The sequence below is a fragment of the Plasmodium malariae genome (assembly GCF_900090045.1).
Source record: "Plasmodium malariae genome assembly, chromosome: 12".
In the NCBI taxonomy this organism is placed as follows: Eukaryota; Apicomplexa; class Aconoidasida; order Haemosporida; family Plasmodiidae; genus Plasmodium; species Plasmodium malariae.
Genome location: NC_041786.1, coordinates 3,094,914 through 3,110,660, shown reverse-complemented (window position 1 = coordinate 3,110,660; position 15,747 = coordinate 3,094,914). Strand labels below are relative to the sequence as shown.

At 27.0% G+C, this 15,747-nt stretch overlaps 2 protein-coding genes across 3 annotated transcripts; one reads left to right on the top strand and one right to left on the bottom strand.

The window, feature by feature from the left end:
* Nucleotides 1-540: 540 nt before the first annotated feature.
* On the bottom strand, nt 541-4,026 carry PmUG01_12076900 (conserved Plasmodium protein, unknown function; the record flags this gene model as incomplete). Its single annotated transcript, XM_029007015.1, has 1 exon — nt 541-4,026. One exon carries the CDS (start codon nt 4,024-4,026, stop codon nt 541-543), a length of 3,486 nt encoding a protein of 1,161 aa, XP_028863447.1.
* Nucleotides 4,027-7,499: 3,473 nt separating this feature from the next.
* Nucleotides 7,500-15,643, top strand: PmUG01_12076700 (the record flags this gene model as incomplete). 2 transcript variants are annotated; one of them, XM_029007013.1, is made up of 6 exons in its annotated part: nt 7,500-7,616; nt 7,717-7,764; nt 10,591-10,892; nt 11,276-11,665; nt 11,878-14,143; nt 14,381-15,643. In XM_029007013.1, the coding sequence occupies 6 exons, from the start codon at nt 7,500-7,502 to the stop codon at nt 15,641-15,643; spliced, it is 4,386 nt and encodes a 1,461-aa protein (XP_028863445.1). The 2 variants fall into 2 exon arrangements, with proteins under 2 accessions (XP_028863445.1, XP_028863446.1); XM_029007014.1 differs by lacking the exons at nt 10,591-10,892; nt 11,276-11,665; nt 11,878-14,143; nt 14,381-15,643 and adding exons at nt 8,249-8,516; nt 8,720-8,943; nt 9,183-9,447; nt 9,651-10,003.
* Between the last annotated feature and the right edge of the window lie 104 nt (nt 15,644-15,747).

The following is a 15,747-nucleotide window of genomic DNA, read 5'->3' as shown; positions in this document are numbered from 1 at the left end:
TTGTATATATAACCATCCTTTACGTACATATGCACATTTAAATCTTAAGTGACATGTTAAAATTTTATGAAGCATCTTAACAATATTAAAAAGTTAATTTACAATTTTTAGAAGTTAGCCAAAGGTTCATGTACGCTGATTTAAAAAAAAAAAAAAAAAAAAATGGTATACATATATTATACTATATAAAATAAAAAAAAAAAGAAATGTCAAACATATATTATACTATATAAATAAAAAAAAAAAAGCAAAAAAAAAAAAATATATTGTAAAAAAATATAAAGTCAGAAGAGAAACACTCATATTGCGAACATGTACATGCGTGTTTGCAAAAATGTTTCATAGATGAGGGGTTTATTTAATCTTAGGAGAAAATAATATATTAAAAAGAAGGCGTAAATGTTCGCTTTTGAAGAAGACATGCACCTAATACACAGAGTTTATAACACATACATGCGTACACAACCATATCAACACATGTATATGCACACCTAACTTCACAACAGCAGCTGAAGGTAAAGTTGAAGACGTAGCGTGTAGTCAGTTATTCTTCTCCTGAACAATGTACTGTATCAGTATGGGTCTCGAAAAATTTTCCTCATAATAATCTAGCTGGTCAGGAAGAACAGGTTTTTGCATCATATGTATGTAGCCCAAATTAGCCAAATGTAAGGTGATATAAAACAAAATAGAAATTTCATCCTTTGATTTTCTATTTTTTGTAATTAGATCGAAGAATATATAATTAACTTTTGTTGATAAACTTTTATAGACCTCTAATAACTCTTTTGCAATCAAATCAAAATCTTGGTTCAGATTAATATTCACTTCTAAATTTCTGTCTTCTAGTAATGAACTTTCATTGTCTTTACTAAAAATATTAGAAAAATCTTGATTAGAGTTAACAGATATATCCAAAGAAGGGCAGTTGAATTCTGCGTCTAATTTGTCGTTCAGTCTATCACTTAAAAAATTAATACTCTGTAAATCATTACTTTTATTAATACTATCCTCATCGTCTTTATACATAATCAAGCTTTTCGACATCTGACTTTCTAAATGTATCCTATAATCCATATCATCATCCTTAAAATTTAAGTCATTCAGATTCAAATCTAGTTGATCATTTTGAGATAATAATGGATCTACACTAAACCTATTTTTATATTCATCTGTATTCATATTTTGTGAATCGAATGGGATTATATTTATCTGTTCTCTCACTTCCTCAAAATTCATCATATCACTTCTCATTGTCCCTTCTTCACGTCCGTCTTCAAAGGATAAGAAATTATTCGTCATGATATCATTCTCACTAGATATCATATGTTCATCAATATTATCTAAACATTTTTTCATATTAAAATGCTCAAACACATTTTTATTTTCATATAAATACGATTTGTTATTTACTGAGTAGCTTAAATAATTTTCAAGTGCCTTCTTTTTTTTCTCATAATCACATGAATCATATCCAAAATTTATTTCCAATTTAAGTTGTGGTTTTATTTTATCATTATTATTTGTCTGTAAAAAGAAATATTGAAATGCTGGATACTCCTTTTGAATTTTTTCATTTATTTCTTTGTTTATAGAATCAATTAAAAAGTACTTATAATTTACACTTTCATTTTTTAGCATCTCTCTAATAACTGAATCTTTTATTATATAATTTTTGTCTATTATATGTTTTTCTAATTTCCGTTTTTTTACTATTTGATGGTTTTCATTTCCATTTGAAGCGGAAAGTTCTCTTCTTTTATCTTCTTCTTCGTTCAGAATTATTTGATTATTTTTATCCACATCATTGCTCGACGAATTTGGATTATCTTTTCCGTCCTTTTCTTTCCCATCGTCGGTTGACTTATTTCTGTTATTATTATTGTCATCCCCATTGACTGGACTAGAAACCCCCTTTGCAGTATTACCTTCTCCTACATTAACCATGCGCTCTTTATCCTTCTCCTCTTCTTCGTTATCATCTAATCCTAGCAATGTGTTCAACTTCTTAATGAACGCGTCGTCATCCTTCTGATCAAAATAATCAAAGTTCTGATATGTCTCATAATTTAAAAAATTCAAATAGTCATTTTTCCTTGTCATATTTTTTTTCTTCTGAGGGCTGAACATACTTCCCACCATAACATTACTCATGGCATCTAAATCACCAAAGTTGTTTTGTATCCTTTGTGAAAAGTACCCATAAGTGTTCATATTATCTACATTATTAATATTGTTGTTAATGTTGTTGTGATTATTGTTGTTAATGTTGTTGTTCATTGAATACATGCTCATGAACGGGTTTAAATTATACAAATCTTTTCTATTGTTTCCTGAACTGTGCATGTTATGAAAGGGAGACACAAAGTTATTTGCATTTCGGTTACAATTACTACTGTTATTATTATTATAGTTATTTATGGATGCCATATGATCATATGACGCATTTTGAAAATCTCGCGATGTGTTCATAAAACCATTCAAACTGTTTGCTAAACCAGTATTATTATGATTTATCATACTTCCTCCGTATATATTATTTTCCTTTTCCTGACCGTTCACATAGCTGAAGGGATGATGAAACGCATTATTGTCATTATGCACATCCTCATTATTATTATTATTATTATTATTATTATTATTATTATTACTATTATTATTATTATTACTATTATTATTATTATTACTATTATTACTATTGTTAGCATTATGCGCATTTTTAGAATTATTAGCATTATTCGAATTATTGGCATTATTATTGCTATCATATCTATATATACCTGATAGTTGCCCGCTCATCACATTTGTGTAGTCATTTTGGATATTCATATTATTTACATTAGAATATTCCTTATTAATAGCGTTATTATTTTCCACATTATTGTAAAGGTTCATGGATGAAAAAATATTACTCCTGTTCAACGGATTCAATTCTAAATTATTGTATTCCCCTCCCATGCTCTTTTCATTTAAAGAATTTTCAAAATTGGAAAACATATTCTTTGGAATCACATTATTCAATATTGAATTATCTACATTCAGGTTGTCCATTGGAAGAATGGATTCAGATAATGCTCTATTCAAATGTAACCCATCAAAATTGTTCATTGGAATACTATTTCTAGAAACGTAAGATCCTTCTAGCACCTTTTCCATGACATGCTGAGTACTATAATTACCATTGTAACTATCGTTGTAACTATCGTTGTAACTATCGTTGTAATTATCGTTGTAATTATCGTTGTAATTATCGTTATAATTACCGCTATAATTATCGTCATAATTACCACTGTAGGTGCCACTATAATTGCCATTCTCATTATCAAAATTATGATAATTAAAATTTGAAATGTCCATAAGTATCTGGTTGTTCATTTCGTTTTCATTAAATATATCATTATAATTGTTATTCTGAGTTCCAGTTATACTTATTTCATCAGCATTTACCGAAAAACGTGATTTTCTACCCGTGAAATCATCAATTCCTGTTGGTATTAATTCATTTAAACCTATTGATCCCCTTTTTATATTAAGAGACGTCCTATTTAGCCTTTTTTTATTTGAGTTTTGATTATCATTATCTTTTCCTACTTTTCTTCTTTTAGCATCTTTTCCTCTTATCAATTCATTCGAATCCTGATCTTTATTTTTGTACAAAGACATTATCTTTCTTTTTAAAAATTCATAGTCTTGACCAATAAAATACACCTTTTTCTTGTATATATTACATACTCCAATAAGTAAAAAGGAAAATGTTTTCATAGTAAAACTATTATCTTCTACTCCTTTTAATATATCATCACAAATTTTGTTTAAATCGCAACACACCATAATATTTTTTTTAATCTTGTTCTTATCAAAATATGCATTCCATGCATAACACAACGAACTGTTCTTAAAAGAATTTCCATAAAGCACTATTTGATTATTATTATCATGTTCCTTATTACCTTCTTCTCTTTCAATTATGCTCCTGCTTCTTTTAATTCTTGGTTTAAATAATTCACCCCTTCTTAATACTTCCATTATTTTGTACAAATGCTTATTTAAAAAAATTTCTGGTTTCTTTAAAATTTTGCTCTTTTATTTATTTTCATGCAAATTCAACACATCAACAAAAGTACTTTTTAAAAATATTATATTTCAATGCTTATTTAAAACTTCAAAAAAAAATTTTAAATTAAAAAAACAGGTGAAAAAAATAAAAAAAGAAAAAAAGAAAAAAAAAAATTGCGTCCGCTAATATGTAAAATGGAATAAAATATGGCCAAATGATATAAGAAATAGCGTGCAGAGAAACAGATATTCGTATGTTTATGTTCGTCTGTTTAGCTGCGTATGTTTATATTCGTTTGTTTAGCTGCGTATGTTTATATTCGTCTGTTTATCTGCGTATGTTTATATTCGTTTGTTTATCTGCGTATGTTTATATTCGTCTGTTTATCTGCGTATGTTTATGTTCGTCTGTTTATCTGCGTATGTTTATCTGAGTATGTTTATCTGAGTATGTTTATCTGAGTATGTTTATGTTCGTCTGTTAATCTGCATATGTTCATATATGTATGTTTATCTGCGTATGTTTACGTACGTATGTTTACTTGATTATACTTATATGCGCGTTATTAGTGGTGTATGTTTATTTATTCATGTATGTCTGTAAATACGAACAAATTAAAAAGTTCGGATGTAACCTTAAAAAAATTTTACTAAATTTTAGTGATATTCAAATTAAAAACGTAAAAATAAAAAGAAAGAGGCAAAAAAGAAATTCTTGTACAATTCGTAACAAAAATATTTTTATTCTATTTTTATATTCCTTTAATAATCTGTATTTTTTTTTTTTTTTTTTCGGGTGCATGCAAAAGTGAAACATGAAAATACAAAATTAAGAGGAGATTAAGCAATTTTATAATTTAATTGTCATATAGTATACGCCAAATTAAACAGGTTATTAAATTTCACATCCTATTTAGACATTCATATAGATAAAATCTTCTCTTCTTACATTTAATGAATATTTTTATATACCATTAGTTATTATAGAAATTAAATGATCATATAACAATTTTCCATTTAAAAAAAAAATTTCTTTAATGATTAAAAAACATATAAACGTAAAAGTATATCATTCATAAGAAAATGTCTCCTTAATGCAACCTAATCTTCATGAATATCACATGAACAAATATTGAACTTTTAAGTATTTCCTCAAAAAAATGTGCGCAAAAAAAATGTGTATATTGTTCAAGTATGTATGCAGGCGCGAATATAAGTATGCAAGGATATATATGAATGTAAATATTAATAAAAAACAAAGTTGGAGATTTAAAAACATATATAACACGCTAGCATAATAATGTTCCAAAATAACAGAAAAAAAAATTCATAACTATAAATTCAAAATTCAAAAAAGAAAGTTCAGAATTCAAAATTTTAAGTATAAAATTCAGAATTATAACTACAAAATTCAAAATTGTAAGTTCAGAATTCAAAATTTTATGTATAAAATTCAGAATTATAACTACAAAATTCAAAATTATAAGTTCAAAATTCAAAATTTGTCTATTTTTTTATAAAATTGTCATATGACATAAATACTATATGTTCAAAAAGAAAGGAAATTTATAATATGAAATTATTATGTATTATGTATCACTTTCTTTTTATATTGCTATGTGTAAATAGCTTCCACCATATTTCACATGTTTTTTTTTTTTTTCTTCTCTTTTTTCATTTGAGACATTTATAAGTTCAAGCAGTAAAAAAGTATAACATTCTGTGCTGCAAAAATGTATCTTAAAAACGAAAAATTCAAAAAGGTTATTAATTTTCTATATGATGTCATTAAAATATTTAAAAAAAAAAAAAAAAAAAAAAATGATTAATTCATAACTTTCTTTGACTTTCTTTTTTTCTTAATTTTTTTTTTTTTTTTTTTTAAAAAAGCCAAAATGTTTAGTTTTAAAAATATATTATACGAATAGTATTTATTTTTTTAAAAAATATTTTTTTTTTTTTACTTTTCTTCATATCCCTATTCATGAATTATAAAACATATTATTTCACAATTATTTATTCTATTATTAAATAACAACTTTATGTAATTATAAATAGTAATCTGCCAAGTATTAAGTTTTTTATGCGCACACAATTTGGAAAAATGTCTATCAATAATTGTTCATAAAAAGGGTCATCCCCATTGTTGTACAAACAAAAAAAATGAAATAAAATAAAATAGTAATCACACTTTATTTTATAGGTACTATTAAAATTTATATATATATATGCCTTTTAAAAAATTGAGACATATTACCTTTATAAGAATTATATTTTATATTCAACAAACTCTCAAAGCATTTACAAAAAAATATATTTCTGAAGTTTAATTTGTTGAAGATACAATAAGAACACACATTCATATAATCAAAGGGATAATTTCAATTTTTTCCTATCGTTCTCCCACAAGTTATACTTATTCATTAAGAAAATGGGGGGGGTGAAGGAAATGGCTTAAAGCTTCACATATCACATTTTAGTTTTCATGTGACTTCTATACGTGTATATAAATTTATATATATATATATATATGTATGAAATTTTATTCATAACTATATTTCATGTTCTGCTCATTTCGCCTAATTTTCATTTTCATTAACGTGCTTACACTGCATATTTTTTTTCTTTTTTTATTTATAAACGGACTTTTATGAATTAACTGCTTCGTAAATACACGTATTCCTTTTTTTTTTTTTTTTCCTACATGAGTGCATATATATGTAGATCTTCTTTTTTTTCTCTATGTGTTTTTTCAGCATACGTATTGAAAATGAGAATCTATTTTGTATGAATTTCACTGAAACATACTTTTTCTTCAATAAATTTATTCTTTACGATTTCTACATTACGCCAATTTTTTAAATTAACTGTTACAATTAATTGAATCCTAATTTCTTACCTCACATTTAAAACAGTGTTTTTTTTTTTCTGTGGGAAAGAGAGGAAGCGCAAGAAAAATAAAATAATAAAATAAAATTTTTAAATTTATCCTATGTGATATGTTAAATTTTACTTTTCATATATAACGAGAATAAAAATGAGCAGTACTATATAATTAAAAATATAATTTATACTGAAATATTCAATTATGTTCAAACAGCTACGGCTGTTATAAGTTTTGTTCTTTGCTTTTATTATGACTGTTTCTGACAACTTTAAAATGTAAAAGAGTTCTTACTGTTCAGTAAATTTATAAACTTATAAGAACAGGGATACAAATATTAAAAAAATAATACAATATAATGTAATATAATACAGTGTAACATAAAATAGAATAAAATAAAAATTATACAAATATGAACTGGTCATTTTATAGACATATAATCTTTAACAAATTTATTCATATATATCTATAATAAGATATACAAATAAATATGAAAGCACATTTAAATATAACCTCAGATGTTTATTTCAATTTTAGAACATTTTGAAAATATGCGAAAATGATAAAAACGAATGGAATATTTTTATTTTATTCATTTATACTAAATTTAGTGTGCTGTCTTAATAGCAACTTAAGGAAAAAAGCTTACATCCTGTATTCCCCCAAGTCGACGAAAGTAACACACGCATAAGTATATATGTGCATTTGTATGTGTATGTGTGTATATGTATATTCATGGAATCATGCTTTCACCGAATTTTAATACTTTTATGTAGAGTACCAAGTCGCCCTTCAGAAGATGGAATAACCCACAGAACAATGATGTACTAAGAAAAATATAGAAAATGCACAAGTTAATTGGAATTTAGCAAATACTAATATTAAAAAGAAAAATACTGATGAAAAATATGTAATAATATTTATGTGCATTTGTACATATATACATACATGCATATACATATATATATATATAACTACATATACACGTCTGAATGGATATTTAGCATCAGCATTTGTTTAGTGGGTTTTCATGTTGGTGTTTATTTCTATCCCCGTTGTTGTAACTATGCTTTTAATAAAATAACAGTATGAAAAGGGAAAAGGCGAAAAACGAAATATAAATTGCACAAAGTAAAATATGCAAAATCAAATACGCAAAGTAAAATACGCAAAATAAAAAAGCAAAAAGAATAAAACTCATATGTTGCATATGATATGTGCTACGAAACGACCCATTATTAAGTACATTTCGAATTTCTTTCCTCTCAAACGCATTTTTACCTTCAAATTCAAAACGTCAAAAATTAGCACTTGTGTAATTTAAATGAAATGGATGAAACATCCACCGAAGATTTGTATAACGAAAGCATCGCAAATGAATGCAACCTCAAAGACTTTTCTAAAGACATAAACAATAATATATATATAGAAACAAATAGAAGAGGAAGAAGAATAAAAAGAAATAAACACTTACTTTCTTTATACAATAACACCAATATAAAGGCGACAAATTTCATTTACCCTATGTTCATTCATGAAGAGGTATTTAGACTTAAAACCTACTTGCTCTGCATATGTATGTACACACACATGCGTACATGTACATACATGTATGCTTATCTAATACGTACATAAACTTTTTCACGTTCTCAATTCCCTAGGAGATTGAAAAGAAAGAAACAAAATTGGATAATATATATACATACAACTTCAAAGGGATAGTGAAAGAAATCGAAGAATGTCTAAAATTAAATATTCACCATTTTATGTTTTTTCCAGTTGTAAAAGAAAAAAAAAAATCTGTATATTGTGAAGAAAGTTATAACGAGAACAGCTACTACTGTAAAGCTATAAATAAAATAAAAGAAAAATTTTTAAATGATATCGTAATTTATACAGATGTAGCTCTAGATCCATATAACATCTATGGCCATGATGGAATATATGACGAAAAAAAAAGAGAAATTCTCAATGATATTAGTGTCCACACGCTAGTGAAACAGGTAATATAATTAAATGAGTATCCTTATCTGTCCCTCCATACGTCGCTTTTATTTTCCACTCTGAATTGTTCTGCACATTCATCTACGTATACACACATTTATACATTTAGGCATACATATACATGTGCACGTGCGTACATATGTGCACATACATACGCATATACACATACAGGTACACTTACCATATACGCTTTCCTACCCTTTTTTTCCTTTTTTTTTTTTTTTTCCCCACCCCTTAGTCTCTATGTTTAGCTAAAAGTGGGGCAGATGTTGTGTGTCCAAGTGATTCAATGGACAACAGAATTGAGAAAATTAGAAAAAACTTGGATTTCTATAATTTCAAGAATATTTTAATTCTATCATATACATGCAAATATTCTTCATGTATGTACAAACCTTTCAGATCCATATTAAGTTCAAATATATCCAAAAATCTTGTTAAAAATAAGCAGTCATATCAGCACGACTTTAACAACTACATAGACCTTAACAACGTGGAAAGGCGTAATGTGCAAAATGATTTTATATATATATATATACACATTCGTGCATACTTAAACTTACTTCCCTTTAGGGGCATGTGCCTGGTTACACCAGTATATGTAATATTATGTGTACCCTCATATATATTTTCATTTATACCCCCATATGAACACATAAACCATAATAATGGCAATATTTTAATTTTCCGTCTTCCCTTTTTGCAGATATTGAAGAAGGAGCTGATATAATAATGGTCAAACCGTCCATGTTTTATTTAGACATCATAAGCAGTATAAAAAATAGATTAAGAGAAAAGACGAATGTCCCTATAGCAGTGTATAATGTTTCTGGTGAATATATGATGATTAAGAATTATGTAAAGTATTTGAATGAAGATATAAATTATGAAAATGAACTTCTGACGGAGCTATTCAAAAGCTATTTAAGAGCTGGGGCAAATATTATCATTACCTATTTTGCTAAGCAGTTTTGTCTATATATGAAAAATTTATATGAAAAAAACATCAATATAGATGATAATTCGAATATCAATTTTAATATTGAACTGTCATTATAATGAGAATTCTTTTAAATGTATAAATAATGAAGAGTTAAGACATTGCTAATTTTAGAGTTGAGCATATTCAATATTCGTTTTTCTTCTTTTGACGCACTTCAATTTTGTTATTAGTTTACAATAGTTACTTTGAGAGGACAAACAGTTTTTGTCGGCATTAAATATTGCGCATATGAAATTGTGCACACATGATAAAATATACTTATAGAAATGCTACTTTTGTCTCTTAATTTTTTTTATTTTTTTATTTATTTATGCTATTTTTTCCCATTTCTGTTTCAACATTTTGTCCTTTAATGTTATTCATTTGTGTTAATCTAGAAAATAGTTAAATAATTTTGAAATAGATAAAAAAAATAAAAATTGCACGTACAGTAAATACACCCACATATATATATGTGGGTGTGTGTGTATATGAACATATGTGTGCGTGATACTACAAATGGATTGGGGCAAATGGAAATTAAAGAATATATACATTTGGTTATAATTGTGCGTGCGTATTAATATATGTACATATATACATGTTTATGCACGTATACATGTATGTCCCTTTTTTCCTTGTGCCCCTTTTATCCATTTTGTAGATGGGCGAACTACATGAAGATGAGGACTTGATAAGGTACGAATTGCCAAACCGGCTGACCAGTATAATATACAAAAAAAGAAAGAACACAAAAAGAAAAAGATACATTCTTCATAATGAAAATCATATAATACTACCATCAAATAAAATTTCCGAAGAATATAAAAGTTGCACTAACCCAATTGACTACAATTATGAAGAGCTACATGTGTACATGGAAGTAAACACAGGTAGTATTAACGAAAAGAAAAACCAGCAAGGGATCAGTCACTTGTGCGAGCATGTATCCTATATGGGTTCAAAGTAAAGCAACACGAGTCTATTGATAGGCAGATGCGTGTACTCCTATGTATGTATGTTTGTAATTTCACTTCGTTTGATATATATCTATGTATGTAATGCCTCTGTCTATGTAGTACCTATCTCTATGTAGTACCTATCTCTATGTAGTACCTATCTCTATGTAGTACCTATCTCTATGTAGTACCTATCTCTATGTAGTACCTATTCCTATGTAATACCTATTCCTATGTAGTACTTATCCCTATGTAATACCCCTTCGTACGTAAATACTATTGCGGGTATCCTCTCTTCATATATGAGCACCCCTATTTCATTTTTTTGCATCAATTTGTCATTATCCTGTTATACATTTCCTTTATGCACCGTTGTAATGTTCTCCACAGAAATAGGAAAAATATTATAGACAAAAACATCAGAACGAATGCTTACACAGATTTTCATCATGTGGTTTTTTACATAAGTATAAGTCTGAACAACGAGATATACAAAGAAAACAGCTTCAGTAACTTTGCACATGATGGTTTTATAAAAAATATAAATGAAGAGGAGATTGAAAATTTTGATATTTATAGTGTTGATGAGTTTAACTACAAACACACAATTCTATCACAATGTATTGAAACAATGATAGAAGTCCTAAAAGGGGAAACACAGTTTAACAAAGAAAGAATCATAAAAGAAAAGAAGGCGATTTTTTCAGAGTACAGCATTATTAATACTGTAGAATACAAAATGAACTCCGATATCATAAAAACATTGCACAAGGAAAATAGGTACGTGCACTTATCTTATATGAAAAGGGATAGGAATTTTTCTATTTCATTACTTTTTTTTTTTTCTCCGTGCACTCTGTTCTGTTCATGTATTTTGTATGGCCACAGTGCCACCTTTTCCAATTTATCACACTAGACCGAGCTATATATTAATTTTTCATTATCTTCGTTTTTCCCCTTCACCTCACCCATTCGCTTCATTCATCCTGCAGACTAAGTCACAGACTGCCCATAGGAAAACTGGAGCTACTAAAGCGGTACGACGAAAAAGACATAAAGCAATATTTCGATTTGTTCTTTAGACCAGAAAATGTAAACTTATTTGTATATGGAGATATAAATGTGGATATTGCTCAAAAGTTAATAAATAAAAAATTTGAAAATATAAAAGGTAAGGATTTAACAAGGGATGAAACGGCATATTTAAATATTTTAAACGAAAATACATTGAAGTCGAGAAATAAGAACCTCCCAGCAGTTGTGCACGCATTTGGTAGCAATTCTTCAAAGGGATATGAAGCGAATGGATATTCTCCTGAAAGAAATGACGATAGTTGTACTAGTGTAGTAGATGAAAGGAATAATGAATATATAGATGACAATATTATTGATAGCGAAAAGCTTAAAGAACTAAAAAAAAAAAATCAAAACGAAATTATGAGTGAATTACAATTTAGATCCTACCTGGAGGATAAATATGCTGTAAATTTAGAAGAAGAAAAAACGCTAAATAGAAGAGATATAAAAAATATTACAACTGATGTGAGGATATTTAAATATTCGTTAAACAATGTAAATATAAACATTTTGCTAAAAGAAGAAATAAAAAGTATTACGACATTGGAGGATTATAAAATATCTATAATGAAAGATATCATTTTTTATTGTTTATCATTTCGATTTAATATACACCGAAATGATTTATTTAATAGTATAGATATTAATGAATATACAAATATAAATGAAGGAGCTACGATACGAACTATAGAAATAAAAACCACTATAAAATCTTTTGAAAAAACAATAAACGCTTTTTATACTTTTATAAAAAGCCTAAGAATGTATGGCTTAAGTAATGATGAGTTGCGAAATTATAAAATCAATGAAATCGAATGTGATGAAGAAGAGGAAGCTAATAAACATGGTACAACCAAAAATATGAAGCTGATACATCCTGAGAAAAATGAAGATGAAGAATATATTTTAGATACAAAGATTAATGAAACGTACACAGATGAAATTCAAAAAATTATAGATTACAATTCTTGTAAGCATGTCTATATTAATGAAAAAAGAGAAAAGAAAATTAAAAAAAAAATATTCGATAATCTAAAAATAGAAGAAATAAATGTATATGCTAAACAGTATTTTGAATATATATTTAATATATTCAGTGAAGGTACAAATTTTAAGCCTAACTGTATTATTATACACGTTCCTTATAACCATTTTGATACGTATAACAAAAAAGATATTAAAAAATTATTTTTCGATAACATATATTCAAAGGAACAAATTCCAAATTTGTCTCTAAACATTCAAAGTAAATTGTTATCTCCTCAGTATATATATGAAAACATTACCAAAAAATTACGAATAGCAAAATATGTACAACCCCGTACGACTAGCACAAAAATAAGCGTTTTCAATTATATTCTAAATAAAATTAATAAAATAAAAAAGGACTACGAGCACATATGTCCATTGCAAAATTTGAATACAGTACCAAATTTCGCCTTGTTTAAAATATGCTACAACGTAGAAATAGACAAAAACCATATCGAAGAGACTAACACAGAGGTACAAAAAAAGAATGACGTTAAGTGGGACTACTTAAAAAAGGAAGAAACTTATCATATGTACGAAATGCATGAAATGTGTAAACAAAATGGAAAAGATACTAAAGAACAATCAGTAAAACAAGGAAACTACGAAAAAATGCAAAGTGTGCAAGATAAAAATATCAAAGATAATGGGAATATATTGAACTTAAAAAAGTACATTTTATCAAATAAAGGTCAAAAGCAAGTAGAAAATTACGAATTAATGAATGGAATAAAAGTAAATTTATTTAAAACAAACATAGATAAAAAATATATTTACTTGAGGTTAATTATACCACATATGGATATATTGAAAACGAAAAAATATAATGTCTTCCTTTTGTTATTTTCTGTTATTTGTTTATTTGAAGGAGGTGAAATCGAAAACGTTGGTAGAGAACATGTAGAAATACACTGCAGTAATAGAAGTATAAATATTTACATTGACCTAAATGATGAGTACTTCTTTATTGATATCTGTACATACAATAAATATGAAAATATTAACTCTGCCTTTTCTATTCTAAACAATATCTTATTGCAAACAAAGGTAGAACAGTCTGCTCTACTAAGAGTCGTTGACAAGTTAAAGAAGGATTTCTTTGAGTATAAAAACAACCTCCAGGTAATGCTCAACTGTTTGATCAAACCGCGAGTGAGATCCCTTTCTCAGGGATGTATATACTTCGTTTGGTTTTTATTCATGAGTGCGTTCTTCATGTGCAAATGTAAATTTGTTTTTCCAACAAATACATTTAATTATGCATGTATATGTGTGCAGGAGAATATTTATTTCCACATTAATACATTTTTTTATTCCATTTGTTTTTTTTTATTCCATTTGTTTTTTTTTTTCAATTTTTTTTTTTTTTTTCCCCTCCCCCATGTGCAGTCTTTTTTGCTGGGACAAACGATTTCATACCTATCCGATGGGGCAATTGGTTATCAAAATTTTAATCTAAAAGAGACAGAAAATATAAGCCTAGAAACTGTTCAGCATAAGCTAAGGGAATTGTTTAGAGACTTATCGCTATTTGAGATAACCATTGTAGGGGATATTTCTCCTTTTATTCATTACTACATTTTACATTTTCTAGGTACTTTACAAGGGGGAAAAAAAATAAACACCGAAAAGGGGATCAGCACAGATACGCGTGAACATATAAGAACTAATGCTACAATAGATGTAGAGACTGATGAAAATTTTACAAGTAAAAACTACAGAACGAGTAACTGCATTACATTACCTATCAGTAGTGATGAGGAGAACGACTTACGGTACGAGTACAATTTATTGTGCCCCTTAAAAAATTTTGAAGCAAAATCAAAGGAAATTACATATGTTTATTTAAATGAAAAGGAAGAACATGCTGTTTTTTTATTAATAGGAAAAAGTGCAAACTATTTCGGTTTTTTAAGTAATGGTATACATATCTCTTTCTATTTATTACAATTTTTAAAAAAAATGCTCTTCCAGTTCCCCCAAACAAATGGCAAAAAAGAAGAGGAAAAAAAAGCACTTACTACAGAATTTGATAAAATTAAAGGTCATTTAAACATAAAGCAATATACGGAAGAAAACTTGAATGAATTTTTTAAGAAAAGAAGAAAATTATATACAAACCCACTATTTTTTAATGTCGTATCTTATATTATTCAGTACATTTTAAATAGTAAATTTTTTCATTATTTGAGAGAAAAAAAAGAGTTAACATATGATTCGTCCTTTGAATTTTTAAATTATGAGAAATATTTTACAGGATTTTTCACCCTACTGGTTCAAACAAATCCAAAAGATTTACAATTAATAAAAAAAGAAGTCTTATCATGTTTTGAAGATTTTACAAAAAATTTCTATAATTTTTCTGATTATTTAATTGAAAATGCAAAGTTGTCTTATTTAAATAAAAAAAATAAAGACTTGAAATATTTTGTTGACAAAATTTCTGGTATGCAGTTAAAAGACTTTCCTCTCAAATATAGAAATAAATTTTTATTAAAAGACAATCTAATATTAAATAAAATAGAAAAAATTGATATTCTTTTAGTTTTATATGTTCTATTTAATCAAACACAAAGTTACCACATCTCCTATGGAATTTCCTCCCCTGAAGATGTGTGGAAAGTCATGTACAAAAATATTAACAAAATTTGATCATTTCTTTTTATCCATAAATAGAAGCGACTAAAAATGAGAGCGGCAATTCTAAGAGTGGTTAGCTTAGCGCTTGTGCTTTCCGCGGATTCCCTCTTTCATAC